Source organism: Triturus cristatus, chromosome 7 (genome assembly GCF_964204655.1).
Source record: "Triturus cristatus chromosome 7, aTriCri1.1, whole genome shotgun sequence".
NCBI lineage: Eukaryota > Metazoa > Chordata > Amphibia > Caudata > Salamandridae > Triturus > Triturus cristatus.
Genome location: NC_140590.1, coordinates 1,689,249,187 through 1,689,274,304, shown reverse-complemented (window position 1 = coordinate 1,689,274,304; position 25,118 = coordinate 1,689,249,187). Strand labels below are relative to the sequence as shown.

The 25,118-nt window shown below is 44.7% G+C and overlaps 1 protein-coding gene across 4 annotated transcripts in view; it reads right to left on the bottom strand.

Annotated features, from left to right (window-relative positions):
* The window catches only part of LOC146812759 (tyrosine-protein phosphatase non-receptor type 6-like), a 370,963-nt gene that overhangs the window by 191,216 nt on the left and 154,629 nt on the right, over positions 1-25,118 (bottom strand). For 2 of the 4 annotated variants that reach the window (XM_085619857.1, XM_085619860.1), the window contains exons 5-8: positions 8,818-8,998; positions 7,551-7,667; positions 4,956-5,069; positions 3,624-3,720 (exon numbers count right to left, since the gene is read on the bottom strand). In XM_085619857.1, the coding sequence (XP_085475983.1) occupies positions 3,624-3,720; positions 4,956-5,069; positions 7,551-7,667; positions 8,818-8,998 (509 nt within the window). The remainder of the gene's footprint in view (positions 1-3,623; positions 3,721-4,955; positions 5,070-7,550; positions 7,668-8,817; positions 8,999-25,118) is intronic. The other 2 variants (XM_085619859.1, XM_085619858.1) reach the window with 1 other exon arrangement.

The window sequence follows — 25,118 nt, the reverse complement described above, 5'->3', positions numbered from 1 at the left end:
CTTCAACATGCTTTGACCCCCTACATCATGGATCAGCAGGAATTACCGGAATTTATCCCTCTGGAGTCAGAGCTGCAAATGGTGGTTTTGGGGGACCACGGGGTATCGTAGATCACCTGTAGGGTAATACACCATATACATGATTCCTTTGGGGTTCCCCGCACTGCCTGGCCACCTGACCTAGGCCTGCTCACTGATGAAAAGTGAACTGGCCCCAGAGCCGCCCACAAAAATCGACAATCTCTACCAGGTTCAGACTAGTGCAAATAAACTGCCTTCATAGGGTTCACTTTACTAGACACCGATTATGGAATATGGGCGGATAGCCTCACCTGACTGTCTCCGATGCCTGGCACCCGACGGCAACCTGCTTCATGCCACTTGGAGCATCTGGAGACAGGTGATTTCTTGTTTGCAGGGAGTGCTGTGGTGGTCCATACCATATGACCCCAGGCTAACCCTTCTACACCTAAACACGACCACTGGTGTGAACAGTCACATATTAACACTAATTTGATTGGCACTCACAGTAGCTAAACAGGATATTGCCCGTCATCAGAAAAACAAAGTAAAATTCTCCATTTCCTCTGCTCGGTTGATCAGAGGGAAAGGGGAATGGAATTTTGTATGAGTATGGATAAGACCGTTTATGAAGCTAGTGGAGGCCCCAGGAAATAACTTAAAATATGGGTGTCTTGGGCGAGTACAGAGGTATCACCATTACACCTGGGATGGATTGGGCTGAAGCTATTGATGCAAAGATGGGCACGTTGAAAGATAGCTGCATAGGGCCCCATTAGATCGCCTGGTGGTCATACACTTCCTGAGAAACGTATACTGGGAGAGAATGGCACGGGGAGCGGGTGGGGTCAGATGGCATGTGCCTTTATTCCTTTAGCCTTCGTTTGCTTTCTGTTCATGCGTATGCTTCCAGTAATAAAAAACTCACTAAAATGTGTTATAAGCCCATGCAGGTAACCCACGCCATTTCATAATGGATGGGGATGTGGAATGAGAGGAAGGAATGGACTGAAAGGGTTCAAGTAGGCCCAATTAAGCAGCACGCAATGATTTTGAGTAAAAAGTCGACAAGTTCCCTAAGGGATGCAGCTTTTTAGTTTTTTAAATAATTTTTTTCTCTAGCTCATGGTATTTTTATTTTTTTTGTATTCTGAACACAGTGCCTAAAGAACTTCACATCTTATTTTCCAATTATGTGCACATATGAATCTGAAGCGGATTCTATGCTGAAAATCTAGAAAAATATTAGAATTCAGTTGGATGAAGAAGTATACTTGCAGTTGGTCTTTCCAGCAAGGACTGGGGCAAAGGGGCTGAATGAAGAGGGTCACACAGTGTGCACAAAAGCAGTTGAGTGTGTCTGAAGGCTGTGTGCTAGAGGTTCTGCAGTAGGACGTTATGGGGGGGGGGTCACAAAAGGTGTACTTTATTAGAAATTAATACATGGAATTAATGTTAAATAGGAGAACAAAAAGGTTTGTTGAAGGGCCATGCCCCATCAGCCCTGGACTTGAGGAAGGACAGCCGTAGGGTGTACCCAACACTGGCTGGCCACATCAAAGGCTGTCCCCGGGCACAATGGTGCGGGACACGAAACAGGGCACAACCGAAGGCCATGGCCCTCGGCCAATACTTCCCAATCACAGTCTCATCACAAGCGCTACAAATCCATGTATATTATTTCTTAGAGTTTGTCTCTGGTTGTGTTATGGTTTGGTAGTGACAACATCCTGACACTTTTAGTGGCTTTAAATTTTTATGAGGTTGATTAACCATAACATTATTAAATGTACATTTTATATCGGGATGCTTAATGTTTTCATAGAATGTAGTTTGGCAACTCTGCATGATTAGCTTCTTCATCTTTTAGATTTGCCGTTTCTCGATTAGAGGTGTGAGAGATGATTTCTATGTATATTAAACCCATTACAAATTGGGCGTGTGCTAACCTAGGTTGTGTTTACAACTATTCTTTATCTTGCACCAACGTCACAAACTATCACGTGTTAACGTTGTTCTTCTCGTTCTAAATAAAGAATCGCGAGGCTTTCCCTAATAACAGAGAATGTTCCCAGAGACCTTTCTCCCTCTGGACCGAACCAAGGATATTCTAACTGTCCCGGGCTAGTGCTACACAATGTATCAACTGGATTGCCAGAATAAAGTTTGACAACCTCTGCAGACCTAATGAGGTACTACCATGAGAGAAACTTCAAGTGTATTCTGTGGAAAATGTTTCTTCTTGCTGGTTCCCTATTAGTGCATATCCTGAGAACCATGCACTCATGTAGAACGTATGGATGTCTTTGTCTAAAGTCCTATGAAAGGACGGGCAGATTTCTATGTACAGAAGACCCCTTACCCCCAGCTTTAGAAGGCTAATCTATGCCGGATTTCACTTAGAACTGTACTGAGTTCTTTGAACTTATGATTTGGATGCTCTCCCGCTGAAGAACCTACGCAAGGCATGTTTGATGTAAATCTGCCTAATAATTCTATATAGAAAGCTTTGAAACGACTACCCCTTTGTCTGTCATTCTTAAAATAATGTTTATCGCTTGCTACCAAGCTTAATCAATTGCCTGATGGTGAGGGATCCAGTCAGAAAAAAACCAAAGTCCGAATCTGGGCTACTCTGCTCCCAGTCCTACCTGTTGGTGCGCCCCATGAGTTGGATTCCAGGATACGTTTGTGTGCTGACAGAGGCTCAAAAAATGAAATTTTGTTTGAGAAACAGCATTTCAGAGTTGATTGTTTCTCAAGCCTCTAACAGTTTTCCTGATGAGGGCAAATTGTAACGTTCCCAGGTGTGTTCTCAAAGCCCCTAAAATGGTAACCCCCTTGCCCTTTTAAGTCCGAATATTATCTTTTATAAAAATAGTTTTTGAAATCTAGCTTATCCATTCGAGAACAAAGTAATTGGAGGCCAGAGCGAAAAATCACATGTATTCTCAGCCAGTCAGGTGATTCGGTTCTTGCACTAACATTGGCACTTTGAAATTCACAAAAAGCACTTGACCAATCAAGGGAAAGTTTGTGTTTAAAAATATAGTTATCTAATCAGTTCTGAAGCTGGACCATACAGATAGCACTAAAGTTAAGATGTCAATTCTCTAATGTACTTATTTACTAGATAGCTCAAAAATTACTGCCCAGGTTTACATCAAGCTAAAAAATAGATCCCAGGTGGACCGAGCCCTTCGTCTCTGCCACTGTGTGCAGATTTTGTTGCAATCTTGAGTGAAACTTATTCTTATAATTATAAGGCAAAAAATCAACTTTTGTCACACCTGCACCCCTTGTAGTTTCATCCCTCATTGACCAATCTGTTTGGAATTTGTAGAAAACGACCAGCATTGCTTAAAAGTGTACTTTGTAGAACTAATGTGTACTTCTCAGAACAACTTGGAGACTCAAAACAAAGGGGACTAAAGCTATTAGGCGTTAAATTGCACTTTTCGCTGATCCATAACTACAGATCAGCTCTCTGATAGGTGCAGGTACATTCAGAGGTCTTGCACAGACTCAGATCTCCTACACACATAGGTTCAGAGCTCCTCCGTGTCTCATAGGTGACCACCACACCTGCCGTCCGTACTCACACGGTAGGATGTTCTTGTACCGGTTCTTGCTCTTGTTCTCCGGCCGCTGTCCTTCAGAGCGATATCGCCGCTGCTTGGCCTCCAGCTTCTGTAAGGCCTGGAAGCCACCAAAATGAGGCAGAATGTGAATTAACCAAGGAGCAAGAAATGTGATGGGGCAAGAGAAGAAGGAAGCAGGACGATAAGAGGGCAGACTAGAGGACGAGAAGTGGATATAGTGAAGGATAGGGAGCGACAAAGGGAAAGAGGAAGAAATAGTAAAAATACCATCAAAAAAACAAACATCAAAAGAGACACATACCGTGGGCAACCATAGAAGAGCAAACATACACCAGGGCTTCAGACAGTCATGGCGTGAATGACGCAGGTGCTAACCCTTAAATCACATCTTTAAGAATTGCTGATGTATGTGCAACTGATGGGATTGATACCTTAACAAAACTAGTTTAGGACCAAAAGCAATGGGGTGATGGGTGGAAGGTGCAGATTGGCATGAGAGGGCCAGACGAAAAGAGACAGAAATGAGATCAAGGAACACTAGATTAGGAGAAGGTTGAATGGAGAACGGAGATAAAAAGAGGGGAAAGACAGGAATGACAGATGAGCGACCGAGAGAGAGAGAGTGAGAAGGAGAGATAGAGTAAGACAGTAAGAGCAGTGATTTAGGGTGTTTCGTTTTTAAATGGCATTTTAACTATGTTAGAAATGTTCATTTGCGTTGTTCGCAACGTGCTTATTTGCTGTTTTTATGATTTTCTGTGTGGTGATTTTAGAGTGCTGAGAAACAGGTTAGCCCTGTTGGAATAAATGCTTTTAGTTTAAAGTTTCTATTCTTCTAAGTGCCATTTGTGTGTGTGATAATATAAAGAGTGAAATAGGGTTGTTTCCGGTACCACAGTGTCCCAGGTCCTGGTTTAGGGATTGTAAGTAACTCCAAAGGAAAGATGCCACTTCAAAAGTGTATTGGGTGGGGTTCTGTGCAGCTACATAATCTGTCTTTCACATTCAGCATTGGTGCATTGAACCAAAGTTCAGCTGTGGCACCCTTGGGTGAGAAAGCAAACCTTGTAGAACTATGCCAGACTTTTAGTTTAAGCAACAGCAGGAGTTTGGTGGAGTTAGAGAGAGAACAGGGAAGATTGTAAAAGGGTAGATGGGAATGAAAAAGGTCAGAGGGAGAGGAAAAGGCAGGATAAACAGAGAAGGAAGAGAAAGACATAGAAAGAAGAGAGACAGACAGGTAGAGCAAAACGGCAAGTGAGAGAGACATTAAGACAAAGAGAGACAGGGAGAGAAAGAGTAAACAGAGAGTAAACGGGCATTCCATCTTACATCAAACTCTTCCCAGAACCCAGCTTTGGCTGTGTCCGCCACCTCAGATTTCTTGTCTAGTACCTTCATCCGGTTTTCAATGTCAGCAGCTTGGAACCTGGTCGCAAAGTACGGCTGGAAATAGAGACGAGGAGCATGAGACAAGCATGAACCAAACAAAGAGTACTAAGCATTAAAGACAGTGATAGCCGGCAGTGCCGAATACTGGAGACATATATAGTAGAGTACAGTCGGGAACAACCATGCACCAACTAGGGTCTGGACCACTAAAATAACACTACACAGTATTTATTCTGAAGCCCATTGAACCATTATTCCAGTAGGAAAGAGTAAAGGAAACCACATTCAAGCATAGAAAGAACACTATTTAGTAAGAAACCAGATTTTGGGTCTGTGCAGCGGAATAACCATCCACCAGGGTGTCAAGAAAGTCCTGCCCTATTTGAAGAAATCCATCATAGCGGTGCCATTTTCCCCCCAGACTGGCTACCATTGCCATGGGAAGTGCCATATTAGGTTAGAGCCCATTGAGAAATCCCACATCAGCAGGTAATAGAAGTTGCCCCAGTCTATGTGGACACAGTGAAAGTACTTCTCAAAGGGGGGGGGTACATTGTCAGAGTCCACATGGCATGTACACTTCACCTGCTGGTTGTGATTTCGCGGCATGTTGTAGATATATGCCATGCATTTCAATGACCAATTGAAATCCAGCCCGTGGCGTCTTTCAGGGTGACAACATTGCTGGTGGACCAGTTATCCTTGAATTAGGCCACATGCATGCCACCATTTATGATTGAGGTCCCCCTTTAACCCACCACAGAATAACAAATCAGTCATTTAAGACATGTAAAGTTTCAAATGTATGCCTTGTAGCTTACTTGATGCTCTATTGAAATGGTTGTAAAATTAAACTAGCTATTTACCAGGACTGTAACTTGTAACCTGCAGGTAACAAAAGGATATCTGCCACAAAATCATGAAATCACCGAACTCTTATATAAAATGTAAATCTGGCACCTGTGCTTGTATGCTATGTTGTGCAACAGGAACTTTAAACCTCTGAGATATTGCTTTAAAATTCAAAGATGTGACCAAAGTGCAAAGGACTTAACCTCCATAGTTATCCTACCACTCCTATACCATGAAGCTTACTGGAGGAAAATACCTCTGCTAGACGAGACAGAAATTCCAGTTTCCCTTGGTGGTTTTGTTGGCAAAAAACTTTGTAAAAACACATAATGCACAGGCTGTCATGAGAGCGGTTCCTCGTGATGCTACCCTTTTTGACTTAGCCACTCATGACTTCACCCTGGTTCTGCTGCCACCCTCAATTTTGGGTTCCCAGTATAGTTTCCCACTCCCCGCAGTGACTGGGGTTCTCTCGGATCAGTATGCTCAAACATTTGCTTTTTTTCTGAGAGCTTTCACCGCTCAACCAGAGCTGCTAGAAATCGATATTTTGTTTTTATTTTGACTCCACATCCATTTTCCCCAAATGTGTGTCCCTTTTCATAGGTATGAGAGGGGAACCTTTAGAGAAGCTAGAGCAGTGAAAAACACGTTAGTACTGGAGGAAACCCAAACTATTGGCTAACCCAAACTTGATTCTATTGTTCGTTTTTCTCAATCTGGTAGTCAAAGACTGAGTCAACAAGCCAACCTCCTCCCTTCCCTTATTGCCTGCCCAGCTATGGAAGTCACACTCAGCCTCTTTCGAGCCAGGTCTGACTAGGAAGCAGCTCATCACTGGAGAATGCCAAGGTAAAACAGATTATTTTTGGAGGAGGCATTAAAGACAGATGCTTGGCATCAGCCCCTACCCGACCAGATAAGGAAAACATAAAATTGCTGCAGAAAAACAATAATTCTATCAGCCCTTGTATCTCTCATGCAACTTCTTCTCAGACTCCATTATGCAATTAAAGACTGATAAATGAGCAAGATGTTGAGGGATGGGTGGTGTGGGTCTGACTGTCTTTGTTTGTCTCCTGGACCTTGTCCATCTGAAGATTCCCAAGATACAGAAAGGGATGACTGCTCTGGGAGTGGAGCGCTAGGTGAATTCTCAAGACAGGGAAGGGCTAACCACCCTGGGAGTGAAACGCTAAGTGTATTCCCAAAACATGGAAAGGGCTGAACGCCCTGGGAGCAGAGAGCTAAGTGTATTCCCAAGACATGGAAAGGACTGACTGTGCTGGGACTGTCACCAGCTGTGTATTCCCAAGACATGGAAAGGGCTGAGCACCCTTGGAATGGAGCACAAAGTGCATTCCCAAGACATGGGAAGGGATAGATCTGCTGGGACTGAAGCCCTCAGAATATCTTTGGGACAGAGCAGCGTCTGGCTGTGCAGAGACTCAGTAAGATACCAGCACAGTTAAAGAACTGTCAGCAGAAGGTCTGCAGCCATCTGCATATCCAAAACAGACTGAGGTGATGGAAGAGTGGCAATGATGGTGACTAAACCATCTGTATTTACCTGGGACAAGGCAGGTCAGGTCCAGAACAAACATTCTGTACTTTCGTGTGCCATGAACTTACAGTTGCGGCTTCGCACCATTGACAGCAAAGGCCTTCAGAGGGAAGTCTTACCTGCTTTATATAGACCAAATATCCCGACAACTCCTCAATGTGCGTCTTCTTATAGTGTTCAATGAGGTCGGCCAAAGAATAGAACTTCTCTCTCCCTCCTAGTGTGTATTTTCCATTCTAGGGTAAGAAATAAGATAAGATCATCAAGGGAGCAGGTTCCAGGATCCTGCCCGAAAGTCGCAAGATTTCTGCCTGGATCTGGTGGGGCAGATAGATGAATGTGACTGATGTAAGATCTAAAGAGTTCTGGACCATATTTACGGCGGGGGGGGGGGGGCCTACTGCAATGCAATATGGTGGAAACTGCAGCATGGATCAACTTTCATGCTCAAAAGCTATTTTAAGCCTAAAGTTGGGGTAAGTGCAGCGTCACGGAGCTCTAACCCTCTGATAACAAATGCCTGGAGGAGTAACTGGGAGAGAACAGTGCACACACCCATTGCAGTCCCATAAAGCCAAAACTAGCACTACCTGTCTTTGCATGAAATCCTAGTGTTAAAATAAACGCGTCCCAAAGTTTGGGCAGCCAATATATGACATGATATTCCCGTTTATAACATGTAATATCTGCAACATTATGCATTTTACATGGCTTATCCTATGTCTGTTTGCATCAAGAAATGATTAGTTTTGGAGGGTGTACTTAGAGTAAAAATATCATGAAAAATAATGCTGGCTCCCTCAGGCTCCTCAACATTTTTGTGCATGCTTGGCTGGGTGAGTGTATGGCACTTAATATCTTTTTAATGTTTGCACAGGTTTTCATGCAGTGCTGTGCAAACATTAGTACAACTGAACCTCTAAATGACATCTTTGTGTCTCTGATCACCTGTTCTGTTCTCACCCAGGATCACCTCACTCAAGCGTGGGTGTCAAGAGATGCTTGAGTTTTCCAGTAACCTGCCTGGCTCTTGGAGAAAGGACAATCGAGACAGGAACAACCTGGGTCTCAACCCTCTAGTCCACTTCCAACCAGCTGGTAATGGACTAACGCCCTTTCCCGCCCCAAGAGACGTCGAACCTACAAGGATTACCCCCACAGAGGATTTCCCAAAACCAGAAGGTCAGATTGCAAACAGGACTGGATGGATTCACCAAAATGATTTCATGGAATATAGTTTTTAATGGTATTAGGGTGGAATGCCACCGACCAGAAAGGTGGAATAAAGACAATAAAGCTGATTATATCCCGGATCAAATACCTCTAAAATTGTTCTTTTTAATCCAAAGCATGCCAACCCTCAATCTTTCAACTGTGACCTATTACCTCACAGAGGATCCTGATGTGGGTAACTTTTTTCTTGGAGTCCTTCATCTCATCCGTCAGGACCGAAATGACAAAGTCGCCTGGCTTGCTGAGGCTCTCTCGAACCAGGAAGGTCCACGACACTCCCTTCTGCACCAGAAGTTCCTCTGCTTCTGTGCCAGAGAGGAGCCCATGGTACCACCTGGGAGGCAAAAACATGTTTTTATTGATTAAACAGGGCATATAGATAGGGCTCCATATGTCCTTGCACCCCCTTCAATCCCACCACCATAGACTGTGAACGTAGCTAGGCTGCAACAAAGGAAAATAAAAATAGTAAAAATAGACACTGCCTTTTGGCACACACATTAATTTACAAGTACCTTTCAACTGTTTTAGGAAATATATAAGGCTACAAGTGTGCTCAAAATGTTTAAATATGACTTTCTATGACTGTGTGCATATATAAAAAATACAAATATATATTTACAGATATATTCATCTACTCAAACACGTGCACACGCGCTGTTCACGGGCGCGCTTGGTGGATGAGCCCAGCCATTTGTAACTGGGGTCCACTGTGTGCCCGCCACCCTTAAAAAGAATTTCTAGAGGTGCCAAATAGGACACAGACAATGGTTCTGGGGAGGGGGTGGGTCATATGCATTCCACCTCTGCACAAAGGGGCAGTGGCTTTATGACTTACAATAATCACTTACATTGTTATGTTTTCTAAGATGTTAATTAAAGGAGACACACTGCATCTTGGGGAACCCAATTAAGCAGAAGGGTGGGGCACCCAAGCTGTTTCTGCAACAAGGAGCATAGATATTCTATACTCCTTACTGGCACTACTTAATTTGTGCTGTGGTTGCAGGTAGTGTGCAATGCAACTGATTTGTTGGGGGGGGGGCAAGGCTTGTTTTTCATCATCAGACTTTGACCCAGAGCAGGAGAAAGAAATTCAAAAACAGGAGAAAGAGAGGAAGGAAATAAAGGAAGAGAAAGATGAGAACAGTGACAAAGCAGATAACGAGACCAGAAGTGTAGGGCGGTGGAAGAAAGAGGCATGAGATGGAATCGAGATTAGGCAGCCTTAGGGGCCTATTAGGATGGCGGTCAGAAATTCTCCCCTACCGCCATGGTAGCGGGAAAAGACCGCCCGCAAGGACCGCGGCATAACTGCCGGTCCAATTAGGATGCTCCGCAGTCGACATCTGACGGCGGCGGTCGGATTCTGGTGAATAACATTGCGGCAGTTGCTGCTGCCAGCAGCACCGCCGCGGTGTGAAAAGGAGCACGTCATGCATGTCACTGCACTGCCTGCCACCTGGTACAGGGACATGTAGGGGGTACCATGGGTACCCCCCCAGTGCACCCACACACCCCCCAACACATTTGGGGCCCGCAATGGGCCCCCGGAGACCTTCTCCGCATGCCTTTCCATGGCAGTTCCACCACCGCGGAAAGGCTGGCTACCGCCGGCATCATAATCATGCCGGCGCAGCCTGGCCCTGCACCGGCAGCATTGTAGTGTTCCAGTTCCGCCCGCTAGGCATGTGTGCGGACTGGTACCGCCGGAAAAGTGGCAGGTGGAGATTGTCACCACCATGCTAACGGGACCGGCGGTTTTCAGCCGTTGCGATCGCGGGCAGATGTCCGCCGCCGGTCCGGCGTTTGCCACCACCGGCCCGGCGGTGGCCATCCATCCGCCATCCTAATATACCCCTTTGTGTTCGGCAGAGCCGGCATTTGGCTGCAGAGGAGGCAGGCACCTAAGAAAGAATTTGGGCCCCTGCACTTATTTGTTTATTGATGTATTTATTTACAAATTAAACCCTGCCTTGAGTGATTCCAATTTATCGTTCACACTTGCAACTGGCAGTTTTGGGCCTGGGGGCAGGTAAACAAACAAGATGTACGGCCCTGGTTTGCCCATGTAGGCGTCTGAGCAAGGAGCGCCATGCGCAGACCTTGGTCATAGAACCCATAAAAGCAAGCACTGCCAAACACAGTAGCTCTGATGTTGGCTGACAGCCAATTGATTTTGACAATGCTTATTTTGTTTAGACATGGTTTGTGCAAAACTCTATTGTTAATATTGAGAGAGCTGCTGGCCCTCATCATAAAAAAAAAAAATAACAACAATGACTTAAAGTAAAAATTAGTTTTTGGTTTCCTAAAGCGTCCTAGTAGCCCCTGGCACTGGAGGGATCTTCTTTATGGGCAGATGTGCTTCTCGTGGAAGGGCTGAGTGCTGCCCCAGTGAAGTTTAGCCAATTGCTGAATTGCTGAAGTGTGCTAACACTCTCCCCAGGCTGTAGTGTGCCAAATAAATATATAAATGACACAACAGCAGACCAATGGACGAAGAGGGCTGGCTGAAACTCCCTATAAGCAAGTATATTATACATGTAATTTTAGTAAACTTAGACAGTCTTGGGTAAAAAGACAAAGGAGTCTCCTATATAACCACTTTTGTACTACTACCGTCTGCTTAGAAGTCCATTTACTACACAGAAAAAAGGCCCAAGCCAGCAAGAAAATACCCAAACCTATGAAGCAAGCAGCCAATATATCTGTTGTGCCTGTTAGGGAAAAACGAAATGCTGAGGCAGGTTTTTGGGGTCTGACGGAGGAAGGGGAGAGTGGGGACAAGACAATGATTGAATTGTTCACCCAATGATTTTGTTCAGTGATTACTGGGCAGAGAGCAGTTGTGAGACCAAAGCTTATAGGAGACAGGGCAATTTGGCCACAGTCTACGGTATTAAAACAAAACAAGTGGTGGCAGCCGCACAACAGATAAATCTTTCAGTCACCATTTATGGGGCAAACTATAATAATAAAGTAATAATCTGGGTTCAGTGGGCCCCTCCGGCTCCTGTGCCCCCGTGCCACTGCACGCGATGCACCATTCATAGCCATGCCCCTGTGGTTCGAGAATACTTCACCAACTTGGAAAGAAGTGGTCACAGAGGCCTCTGTTCTGGACTGGCTGATCTGCATATGGTTGGATCTGATCTCAGGGTGCATGGTGGGCAAAAAGATGATGGGTTGGAATGCGGCCCAGAGTTATTACCAGGGGCTGAGTTTAAATCAAGCTTTCCAGCCATTGCTTGTTTGTATTCCCCTACATCTCGTAGAGAACAATTTAACTTTGATATTAAGTAATTTCCTGTTGATCAACATAGACTATAATTTGGGTATAAGAGTCATTCCAGATCCCATTTTCATTCTGTAATACTTAGTTGACGGTCACTCTCCATAGTTACTTGATAGAGGAAACAATTAAAAGTCTTGAAATATGTTGAGCCCCTTCCAATGTAATGTATAAAAGGTGTGTGCACCATGTTTCCCTCAATAATAATTCACTGTGTATTGCACCTCCACGTTACTTCACAAACTTGAAAGCAAAGTTGACTTGTGTCCCATTTTTATAAAATATCTTGTTATACTGGCACATGTATATATATTTGATGCAGTATATTCAAATTATCTGGATCCATACTTTTCTTGAAGTCTGACTTATACCGAGTTTTTATTAAGGGCATTATAATGAATATATCACATTCTCCGTAGTGCATATAGCAAAATTATTACATTATTTGTTCACTTCTTCTTAAATCTAATAATGTATTTCCTTTTATGACCAGGTTGCGACTGTTGCAAGATAAACAAGAAATTTTACCTCCGTGAGCGAACTAAACACAATCTTGTGAATGTCATTCTCCTTTAAATTACCAAGCTTGTGGATTTCATTTTCTTATCAAAAAAAGTGTGTGTTAAAGATTTCTAATGACTTTCAATCATTTTGAATGATTTGACAATAGTTTCATACAATTAAAATTAAAAAATCTGATTGTATTTTGTACTATTAAATTAATTGGTTCTTCTTTATTAAGTTCAACAGATTTCATTTTAATTTCAACTTTCATAATAATTATACAGAATATCCTTCTTTACATATCATATATATACTTTTCTTTTAACTCTCAATATTGACTGAAAGCTAAATAGGTCACTAATGATTTCAGATGAAAACCGGATGCTAAAAAAGATAATTATAATCCACAGGGTTAACAAATGGAACTATTTCTAAATGTCTAATACTTTTTGTTACTTTGACATCCAAAAAATTACTGATGGTTTCCAAATTTCCAAGGTGCAACTCACTGTAAAGTGTGCTGATTTTAGCTATTACCAAAAAGCTTGCAAAGATTAACGAATTTGCTCCAAATCTCAAACACATCATCTCTGAAACACCACCATATTTGTTAATTTTCATTTTATAAAATGTGCTCACTTTCAAATGAATTCATGAATATGTTTGCAAGAGTGGCAGCCACGTCACTATGCATGATTTGTAGATAATATTGGAATCCTATTTGAAATAATTTTGGTGTAGCTTCGAACGGAATCGCCTTAACAGAAATAGGTGATTAGCTATGTCCAAGGCATGTTGCGGACATTTTGTTTTCACTGCTCACATTCCTTCATCCTGTGGTATGGGCCAACAAAACGTCTATCATTGTATGTAAAGAGAACAGTATTTTTAATATTCCTCTCCTAAGGACTTTAACTTTAATAAAAATAAATCTGTCATATCTTTTATTACAATCAGTAGAAATAATAGCAGTAGCTGTGGACAACTGCATATTTCACATTTGGGACAAATGCTGAATTTGTCCCAGATAGCATTCCAGAGATTTGTATGATTTTGGAAATATATATATAACACTGGAGCATTTGGCAAGTTGGTTAATGTTCTATAGTAATTTTCATAACTTATACTGGTTCTTCAACTTCACACGATAAATGTTTAGTAAACTGTTGTAATTCAAAGATTGTGTCACATTCACTTTGTAATCCCACATATGAACCACTTGGAGAATTTTTCTAATTTGTGCACTGTACCATAGTGCATCCATACAAACATCGAATGACCCTCGCCCACCGGTTTTATTGTCAATGTTCTATCTTTGTAAAGTTCTTGTATGTTCTGCCATTCACTCCTTTGAATATTCAAAAAAGTTTTGTTGGTGTAAAATAAAATCTTTTCATCTCTTTGTGATATTTAATAAAGATTCAAATATATCTGACACTGAATTTGATTTTGAACAATTAAAAGTATTCTTTGGTCTCAGTTTCTGTGTAGTTACTTTCATACCATTAAAATCTTTATTTAAAGTAGATGCACGTGTCTTATGACTGATGTGCATACGTGTATTTGAATATTGCCTATTTTATCCCCAGCTACTATCTTGGTTGTAAATTTACTGTAAATGTACATACCAGCATAATCATTGAATGTGCCAATTAACCATGCAGTCAAATCATCTAATGTTCTATTTCACAAACACTGCTAAACCCTGGAATATGATAACTTACATACTGCGATTTTTCTTGATACTATACCATTGAGGCAAAAGAGCCAAGATGGCAAGCGCCCAAAATATGACCAGGATTTAATATTAATATTTGCAACTACTTATATAGCACAGACCATACATTGATCTTGGTGCTTCAACAAAAGGTTGTATTAATTACCCACTGCTTTGATAGACCTCAGAAGGGTAAAAGTCTCAGTTAGCCATACTCAATACTTGAAGAATTGCTGTGCAGGATAAAACACAGATCTCTGTATCAGGTGCATTTTACTACTCTTTCAATCATTCATGTGTATGGGGTCCCCATGGTTAGTGAGGTTGGCACAGGGGCTCGCCGGTGCTAGTCCCTTGTGCTAGTGGTTGGGAGTTCTGGACAGCGGGTCATGTGATGGAAAAAGATTTCTGTGAGCTGTTTCAAAACATCAACAAGATATCTACTTATTGTGGAGGCATTGCTACTCCAGAAGTTCAGGTCTATCATTCAGCCTCACACAAATTGGTCCTTAACGACTGGTGGTATGGAAATCGTAGGGACCCAGCGTATGCAGTGGAGTGTTGGCGAATGGGGGTCATGTCGCTACACCAGATCTTAAATTCCACACCGCAACTTAAGGCGTTGCCGCCGACGACCAGGGCGGTCTTTGCGGTTTGGAAACGAGTGCTGCGTGTGATGGGCTGGTGGGGTAAACTGACAAGGGAAACCCCCCTATGGCGCAATAGTCAGCTATCCCAAGTGATGCAGTTATCCGGATTTCGGGGTTGGGAGGCCATTGGCATTGACACAGGGGCTGTTATGCGTGGAGGTAGCCTGAATTCTTTTCAAGAACTACAGACAGAATATGCCCCACACACAATTTTACAAGTACCTACAACTGAGACATGCCCTCTCCCCATATTTGGCGCACAAGATACTATATCTGAATTTAACCCCATCGAGGCCAAAGTCTTTATGGGTGACCTAGGGGATCACAAAATAACTAAGATTTACCGTACGCTCATAAATAATACCCCCACCACACTGCACAAAACACGGGAGGCATGGCAGCTAGACTTGGGGCCCCTTGATGAGGATGATTGGGTGGAGGCGCTTGAATCCCTACGTGGCGCAGTGACAGCTGCCCGCCTGTGGCTGATCCAATTCAAGTACCTGCATCGGATGCACTTCACTAGATATAAGCTGTGGCGGGCGGGGCTGATTGCGTCCCCTAGATGCTTGCGATATGGGACGACTGAGGGCAACTTCTTCCACACAATATGGCAGTGTACGTCCTTGTCGCGGTTTGGAGGGGAGTTGCTGCGTGCCTTTCGGAGGTCCTGGGTTGGGACATTCAACCCATGCCTCGATTATTTATGCTTCATATTACTGAGGGGATAGGTGGCAATAGATATAAGCGCCACTCACTCTTTCTAGGCCTCATGTTGGCTAAGCGCAATGTGGCTAGGGTGTGGAAGAGTGAGTCTCTGCCGTTGGTTGCGACCTGGAAGAAAGGACTTGACTTTTGCATGGGTCTAAAAATCCTGGTCTTTACAGCGAGAGGGTGCCCCCAGAAACATTATAAGATATGGAAACGGTGGGCGGACTACAGGGGACTAGACTTAGATCCTCCTCCTTCTGTCTCTGCTGTCGAAGAATTATTGGGTAAATGGTATTGTGCTACGCTATGGATGTAGACCTAATTTATATGTGTACTAAATGGCATCGACCTACATGTCTTAGATCGTTGGATGCCTCCAGCGATATTGTTGTGGCACTATCATTTGCTGTTAACATTTATTTTTTTCCTTTCTCTTTAATGTGTTTTCTACATCAACACAGATATATTATGGAAAATGTTGAAATCAATCCTGCTTGTCATTATCTTTTACTGGCGTTTCATATGACGTTGGATCTGTATCGGCTTTCAACAATAAAATTGAGTAGTGAAAAAAACATCAACAAGATCTTACCACATTTTCCAACCACAAGAGGAAGTGGTACCTCAGACAGGGACGTTCTAGCTATTAATACCATGCGAAACCAGGGCGTGTGATGAAGGTACTGCCGGAAGAGGAGAAAGGGCAGTGAGGGAGGTAAAGGGTGGCGAGCTGGCAAACGCCGGGTGAGAGGGCATTAGGGAGGTGGAGCGTCATGCGGCAGAAAGATGGAGATGTATGGAAGAGTAAGAAGCCACAGAGAAAGGTCTGGAGTGGTGGGACCAGGGTTTTGCGGAAGGATGGAGGTAGTGAGTGGGCGCCTACATAAATGGCTTCACACACTTCAGAGGATTCACACTCATACCCAACAGCAGGGGTATAGCAGAAGAGAAGGGTACACAAAGCTGGTAGAGGCATCAAAATATTATGACACAGAAAGCCTTCCTATCATTAAGTCTGCCACAAAATGCCTGCCCACCAGTGGCACAGAATGCCTTCCCGTTACTAACTTGCCGCATAGTGCCTGCCCATCAGTAAATTGCCACAGATTGCCTGAAACTCAGTAACTGTGTCTCAGAAAGTCTGCTCATCCATAACTCTGCCACCGAATGCTGCCCAGCAGTAACTGTGCCACAGAATGCCTGCCCATCAGTAACTGTATCAAGGAAGGCCTGCCCATCTGCGACTGTGCCAGGAAATGCCTGCCCACAAAGTCTGTTTGTTAGTGCCCATTGTTAACTGGCCAGGGAATTCCTCCTCTTCAAGCAACTGCACCCCAAGATGCCTGCCCGTGAATAACTTTGTGACCGTATGCCTGCCCATCGGTTTCGTGCCACACCACTGCTTAATTTGAGCTGGTGGTTTCCGGTCCTCGGCACCGGCACTTAATTGTTACCACCTGCACTTATGAAAGTCTGCCACGTGGTAGCACTGTCTCTCAATTTAGAGATAAGCAAAACAACAGTTATTTATGAATTCAATATACATTAAAAATTACTAATACCTGCTGCTAAAGCCATTCTTATATCTTTGGGGCCTGGAACACTCAGATTTTGCGCACTTGTAGCAGTGTGGTGGTTAGTAGTTGTGTTTATACGGTTATTCGCATCGCTGACAGCAGCAATGGGCGTGGCAAGCTGCAGTGGCCTCCTGACAAAGCCTCTGGAACTTTTTTTTTTTACAAATTAAGCCCTGTGCCGCAGTGTACCTGTGCTTTGGTAACGAGCTACCAAAAGCCTGCCCATTGACTACTGTACCACAGAAAGCCTGCGCGTGAATAACTGTCGACTGAATGTCTGTCCACCAGTATCTGTGGCACAGACTACATGAATAGAAGGCACTGTGGCACAATACCAGACATTCACTTCCTTGCCAGTTCCAGCGAGCAGGGGTGGCAACACTGGGATCAGATACGTGGCTAAAGTGCTTTGCATTTCCACAGCTAGTCCCTGTCTGTGAAAAATAACTTGTCTGTCCATGCCTAAAAAAGAAGTCATCGGGAGTGGTTATTTCAATGTCATTTTACCACACATCCTGCATAACTGGCTCACAGTGGTCAAAAAGTACCCAAAATGAGTTTAGAAGACGCAACGGAGAGGGACAGTGGCCCCCGTGTGATGCCCAGGGTAGAAGGCCGCAAGTCAATCAAATTAGGAACAGCAGAAATCCGAAATGTCTGAAATTATACACTCATTTATTTATTTAGGTTTTTATTGCATGCAAACCAGGCCAAAGAGTTGGCAGTAGAGGGTGAACTTAAGGTCCATCGCCCCCAATACACTGCCAGACCTCTGCATCAGCTCTGCTACATCTGACTTACCAGAACCATGTACTCCCCCATGATAAGTGTAAGTGTTATTTTATTTAAGAAGAAAGCAAATCCAATTAATAAGTAAATAAATGTAGAACAGGGTCTTTGCAAGGGGTCAACCCCATAGCCCAACACATGTGGGACACGGGTACAAGATGATAATAAGGCTGACAGGCCAGGACCAGCACCCTTCTCTGTGGTATGAGGGGGGACACAAGAGTGCCCAGAAGATGTTCTTCATGTAAGACACATGTGACAGTAAGACTGACAGGCCAGGCCAAGCACTCTTTTATAAGGTATGACGGTAACACAAGTCTGCCCACCATGTGTTTTTAGTGTAAGACCCAGGTTCGACATGGCAATAAGGATGCCAGGCCAGGACAAGAACCCTTCTCTGAAGTATGAGTGGGACATCCCACTGCCCGGAAGGTGCTCTCAATGGAAGATATGGGTACAGGACTATGCGAATGACAGGCCCTGCCCAGCTCCCTTCTCTGGTATGAAGGGGACCCTCGACAGGTCGAAAGGTGTTCTTAATGTAAGACACAGGGACGCCATCACCTTCAGGGAGACACGCCAAGACACTTTCTTGTGATGGCTGCACTTCGACGCGGGCCAGGAATAGCCCCTGTGCGCCTGAAAGACATGAAGCGCATCACAAAAGGTTCACTCTCTTCTTATCAGGGGTGCTGTGTATAGCTGTGGCGTACAGCTCTGACTGAACACAACTCTTTCAGTACGGCCATTGGCAGCTAGCTTCAATAAACAAGCATTGGCATAGCCAATAGGTCTCGCCTTTGGGGCCTTATAAGTATTTAGTTATGCAGCACAATATCCTTCCTGCAACAACATCAACTGTTGCATGACTAAAAACTTATAAGGTCCCAAAGGCGAGACCTATTGGCTATGCCAATGCTTGTTTTAAGATCTGGCCTAGAGACCGCTTTAGCTCTCTTTTTATCCTCATATAGTAAAAAATTATACATAAATAGTAAATACGTGAATACAACAAGAAACACGAGGGTCGAGGGAGGAATGTTGGTGGTAATTAAAGCAGGACAGAGGATAGGATGGTGTGGCAGCCGGTGTGAAAAAAGCAAGCAGAAACAGCTGGGAGGAGGCGGGTGGGGGAGGGAGGGAACCAACACAAGCGACGGAGCAGCAATGGCAGGAGCGAAATAGGAACTATGCTTGGCTTAGTTGCTGAAAACAAAGTAAACCAGGAGAGAGGGGCTGGAGGGGAGGGGCGAGGATCAGCTGAAAACACAAGCTGCAAGCGCTTGGGTTTTTAGCCTATCCTTGTTCGTTTGCAAGCAATTAACGAGGTTCAGCTAAAAACAAAATTGCTGCTGAAACAAAGACACACTTTATTTCCCTATGTACAATCATTATATTGGGGACAGATGTCCTTAACCCCTCAACATTGTAAGGATACTGACTTGCAAAAACAGCAGTAGAATTTTGAAAATACATCCCGTCTGTGCAAAGTTCGTAGCACACATTAGGGATGCAAACGTGGCCGAGAGCAGGGGACTGTGTGCCACGAAGCTCGCAAACCCTCCTGTCACTTCTGTGGCGCAGCTGCTTCCCAGTGAGCAATCTCATGTCTGACCGTTGGGAAGCTGCACACAGGCTGTGCGCCGAGTGGAAGAATAGGGTTGTGGGATGGGGGGAGGGAGGGGGCTGGGGGACAGAGAGAATGCGCAGAACTCTGAGAAGGAAAGAAAAGAAGCAAAAAAAGAAATTGAAAAATACCCTATGTCACCAATGCAGCACTGATCTTGTGAGAAACTTCCACGTTGACCGCAGAGCATGCGAGGAGCTTGAGGCACGAAACAAATAGAATAACAACAACAAGCAACGCGAGGGTAGAGGGAGGAATGTTGGTGGTAATTAAAGCAGGACAGAGGATGGGATGGTGTGGCAGCGGGTGTGAGCGGGGGGAGTGGAGGCCAGCAGAGTGACACGATCTGTGGTGGGGGAGGGGGAGGGAATTGAAGCACGGAGAGAGGAACGCAAGACTTAATGAGCCTTGACAGAAACCCACATGGCGGCTGCGCTCGTGCCTGCGCACGTGCACGCAAGCTTGAGGCCACGAAAAGCCTGTGGTAGCACTTTCAAAAGCCACTCACTAAATTTCTCGCAGAGCAGCGCATGCGCTGGCTCAGCGAGACCTAAAAATGGTGGGGTGCGAAGCCGCTCGACTCACTATAAATGTGGAGCTGGAGCACGACCGGTGAGGCACATCTCCTTTCCACGAGCAGGAAAAGGAAGGACTTCCTTCCTACTTGTAGAACGGAACTCCAACCAATCCTGGAGCTGCTTTCATGCTGTGAAAGCAGCTGAAAGCAGCTCCAGGATTGGTGGGAGCAGGCTCACCCAGCGCTCATTTTGAGGCTGAGGGCCTGTGCTGGCAATCTCCAGACTGTTTCACAGCCTTTGGATTTCTGGGTCTACAGTGAGCATGTCAGACTGGCCGTCGCAAGATGTCTGGCCAATCCAACATGCGCACTGTAGACCAGTGCTGTAATCCTTCAGTTGCAGGACTCAGCACCACCCTCGCACTGTACACAGCAAGGGCCGGTGCAATGGCAAATAACTAAAATGGCATTGACATACCATTTTCTTTATTTGTATTTGCCTGCTGTGCTTGCAGCAGGCGGTGCGACGCTCCTCCGGTCCTCAGGAGCAGCCGCCCCTGAGTACGACGCCCGTGTGCCACGAGGTGGATGAGCAAAACACCTGCCAGAAAAAATCAATCATCAGAAACAATCAGGCAAACAGAAAAGCAATAAACTACCCATTTATTATGACACCCCACCCCCATTGCACGGTCACTCAGTCCAACCACTGGTCAACAGTGGTACTTGTGATGCTCAGTTGCAGGAAAATCCCAAATGCAGGCTCGTGTTTATGTGTTGCTGGCTGATCCTTACAGGCAGAACATCAGTATAGTTCCAGGTCTGTGCCCAGATGTGAGGGGGCGCCCTTCCTCCACACAAGGACACTCACCTAAGCAGATTATCAGCCTTCTTGTCTATCTACCTCTTGGTTCAGAAATAAGCTTTGCTAATAAAGGCCTCGGTGCCAGATGCACCCAAATACAATATTGTGTAATGAACGTAATTCAATGAATGCGGCTTAGCAGCGTCAGACCCGGCTGTCTGCCCACGCCAGAGCCAGATGTTGTGTCCAATGTTCTTGGAGACCTTGAGCAAACATAGGAAGGGGACTTCCCTTGCATCCGAGGCACGTGCCCAAGACATATCTATGCATCATAAGGACCTCTAGCAGGCACCATTTATGGCATCAGTGAGGTAGCAAGGGTTAAATGTAAATAATTACATACATACATAAATAAACAACATAAAAAGATGTTTCTCCAACATATTCACAAATCGTTTTTGAGGAGCTGCTACATACCAAAAAAAAAGATTTTAAAACAATTGTCTTTTGCTCCATTGAATATCATCTATACCTATATTTTAATGATATAGTTTAATTATAGACGAAAATAGACTTACATAAAACATTGTTATAACACACGTTCATTCCATAACGTTTATTGGTAAAGCACATGTTCGCTTGGGACGGGCAGAATTGTTAATTTAATTTGAAGAATTTAGTAATTCCGCGTAACTCGTGTAACGCAGAATTACTAATAATTACGCTGCCCTGTCAGCGGAATTAGTCAGCACTGTAACTGGTTTTTTAAACTGGCCTGGAAGATGAAGCCGTCCCTCTATTTTTAAAAACCACTGTAGATTGAACTTTAATCTGCAGTGGTTTAAACATACAGGGACTGACTGCCCCCTCATACAGCCCTGTTTAAACCGCTGCAGCGCAGTGCATACACCTTGGTGTTCTTACATTAATTAGTATGTAAGGGCGTCAAAGGTATACCCCTCTGTGCCCTTACAATCTGTGACCATGAGGTCAAACGCGGATTCCTCGACTGGATGCACAGAACCACCAGATCAGGCTCATTATACAATAGGATCATTGCAGCCAAATAAAATAAAACTGGCCACTTTCAATATAAGATTACATATTGGTAGAATTAAATCTGGCACTTACAATAAATCAACATATTTCATAAAAATTTGAAGTAAATAATAAGTAACTTCAGCACATGTTTTAGGACCATCATTAGAGAGATATTCACTAGCAGATAAATGTGCATATACACAACTCTAATTTAAAGTCTGCCCTGCTATAGAAAGACCTTATACAAACATTAATTGCTGCTCACAGGAGGTACCAAATACCTACTATGTGGGCTTTTCCAAAATGTGAATGACACTTTCAAACATGCAATGGCTAAAGGGGGCTAACCCAAATCCACTGTGTATATTTTTTGGGTGTTGATGATGAGCTGTGGCACACAACTAAAGCTATCTCTCAGCTAGACCTAAATATTTTGGGATTGCTACTTTTTACATCTAATAAGGGCATTACGGTACATGTTTTGTGGCACTGAGCGCAAAACAATTTGGCATGTAGCCAGCCGCGGCTGTAGTGGGGCGGGGAGGGGGAAAATTCTTTATTAAAAAGTTTACTTACCGCTCGGACGGCTGGACAGACGGCCGCCGCCTCTCTTCCGTCCTCTTCCTGGCTTCTGTTCAAACAGGAAGCAGGATAGGGTCCCTTACGCCAATCATAACGCTGCAATGCAGCGTTGTGATCGGTCTGAGCACCGTGGTGTGTGCTCAGATGGGGAATGGGAGCCTGGGCTGTTCTCCACCCAGGCTGTAACGCAGACTGGGTGGAGGAAATGCAAAGTGCACATGAATGTTTGGCCGGCCCCAGAGGGCTGACCAATCATTCATGCGCACTTAGAAGGGTGCCAACACCCCTCCCCAGTGCAGCCTAGCCCCACCTCACAAAACTGTCCCAGCACAGAAAATTAAAATGATAATAACATTGTGCTATTTTCATTTTCCTTTTTTGCTGTGCTGTAAGGCAGTGAGTCGACGCTCCTCCGCCCCAGCGGAGGAGCCGGCCCTGCATGTAGCACGTGGCTTGAGGCCTTAGCTTTCATTTCCAGCAGCGCCAAGGGGGATTTCTTGATGAGATGATGTTACAGTGTTTCTCCGTGAAGGCGACAGTGTGAACACTTTGACATTTCCACGAGTAAGAAGAAGTGGATTAATTAAGAATGACTTCTGCCCTTTCATATGAAAAAAATAATAAAAACGCACATTCACTTCCCTTTCAGGCTCGCAGGGCCTCGTCTCTTCCCTCACTGGTGGTAGAGGGCACTTCCCCATTGGCTCCAGACACACTGTGGCTCAACGGTCCAGTGACGTCATGAAGGAGAAAAATAGCAACCATTGGCGGAAACAGGCAAAAAAGATGCCTCAATGCGACATTTATTAATTTAATCATTTTACGCACATAGTTTAGTGGCACCGTGGCACAGAAATTGTTTCCTGGGCCCCAATGCTAGCAAAGATGATGGCCGCTCCACCTTTTAGGACTATCCTGAGCCAGCGCATGCGCTGCCCGGCGAGACATTTAGTAAACAGGGATTTTAAAAGTGCAACTGCACGCTTTTGGCTGGCATTCTGCCTGCGTTCACGTGCACAGGCACAAGCAGAGGCACCATATGGCTTTCCTCTCGCTTGGCCAAGCGCGCGCGCCTTGCTTCAATGTTCCTCCCCCTCCCCACCACAGAGCGCGTCTCACAGCTTTTTTTTTTTTTTTACTTTGAGCGCGAGGGGCGCGCTTAGCCAATGCTTGTTCTTTTATAGCTCTAGCACTTGATGGGCCACCCTTTTGATCCTCTTCCAGTACATACGTCATTTTTCTGTTTCTGTTCCAGTCCCCCACTCATCTTTTCTCTCCTAGTCCCTGTACACCAACGGCGAGACATTTAGTAAACAGGGCTTTTAAAAGTGCGACCGCATGCTTTTGGCTGGCATTCTGCCTGCGTTCACGTGCACAGGCACGAGCAGAGGCGCCACATGGCTTTCCTTTCACTCGGCCAAGCGCGCGCCTGGCTTCAATGCCCCTCCCCCACCACAGAGTGCGTCTCGCAGCTTATTTGTTTTTTTTTTAACTTTGAGCGCGAGGCGCTCGCGGCCAATGCTTGTTCTTTTATAGCTCTAGCACTTGATGGGCCACCCTTTCGGTCCTCTACCAGTACATACGTAATTTTTAGGCCTCGCCTGACCCAGCGCATGTGCTGGTCTGGCGAGACTTTTAGTGAGGGCTTAAATAAAATGCTACCATGGCTGGCCTAGAGCTTGAGTGCATGTGCGCGGGCGCGCGCCGCGCTTGATCACGATTACTTTCACTTTTGCGGCTGCTTTGATGTTCTCGCGCACAGCGCCCTGCCGTCTGTACCTAGCTGATTTGTACAGACAAAGCACTCCCTGCGTCCAAGTGACACAGAAGCGTCACCTTTTCACAAAAGACATATTTATGGTGACTGTGCGTTGTAAAAGGCTTAGCTGTAAGAAAGCCAAACTCCCGCCAGCGATTCTGTCAGTCTCCGTTTTTTAGAGTGGACGTGAGTGTATGGTGCTTGGACCATTCGTGGTGACAATATTATATAATACTTTTAGGGACTTTGGGTCAGGCTCCACATGCCTATAGCTTGTTTAGCTTTAGAACCTTCTCTCGTTGGCTTGAGACAAAGTCAATCACCTCAAGGGAGTATTTGAGTCACCGCATTTTCGAAGCATACCAGACAGCACAACTGTCTAGTTTGGTAATAACATCATGGGGACATTTGGAAAAGCTTCCCTGCAAATGCATTCAACCCATTGCTTACCAGTGACTTTCTGTTTTTTAACTCACATTTGCTTGCTTTCTACTTTCTGGCTTCATTTGTTTGGCTCTGTCTTCCAAGGGAGCTCGGCTTCTACTTTTCTTTCTCTGACTTCAAAGTGAGAGAATGTATGTGACAAACATGCTGGCTTTTGGGGGTTTGTGCTGGACGGAAGGCTGAATGATGTTAACTTTTTCTATCACATAACAAAATGTGAATGCCTGCAAATGAAGTGTGCAGATATGTCTGAATATATCAAAATCAGGGAAGCACAAACGAAGCACGGAGAGTAAGCAAGCAAGTGGGGAAAGGATGTGGTCCGTCGGCTAGACTGCCGACTTTGGTGCTGGAAACCAGGGTTCGCGTCCACATCCTGTGATTCTGGGCAAATCACTTAATCTCCCCGTGCCTGAATGTGTAATGTAACCGGTGC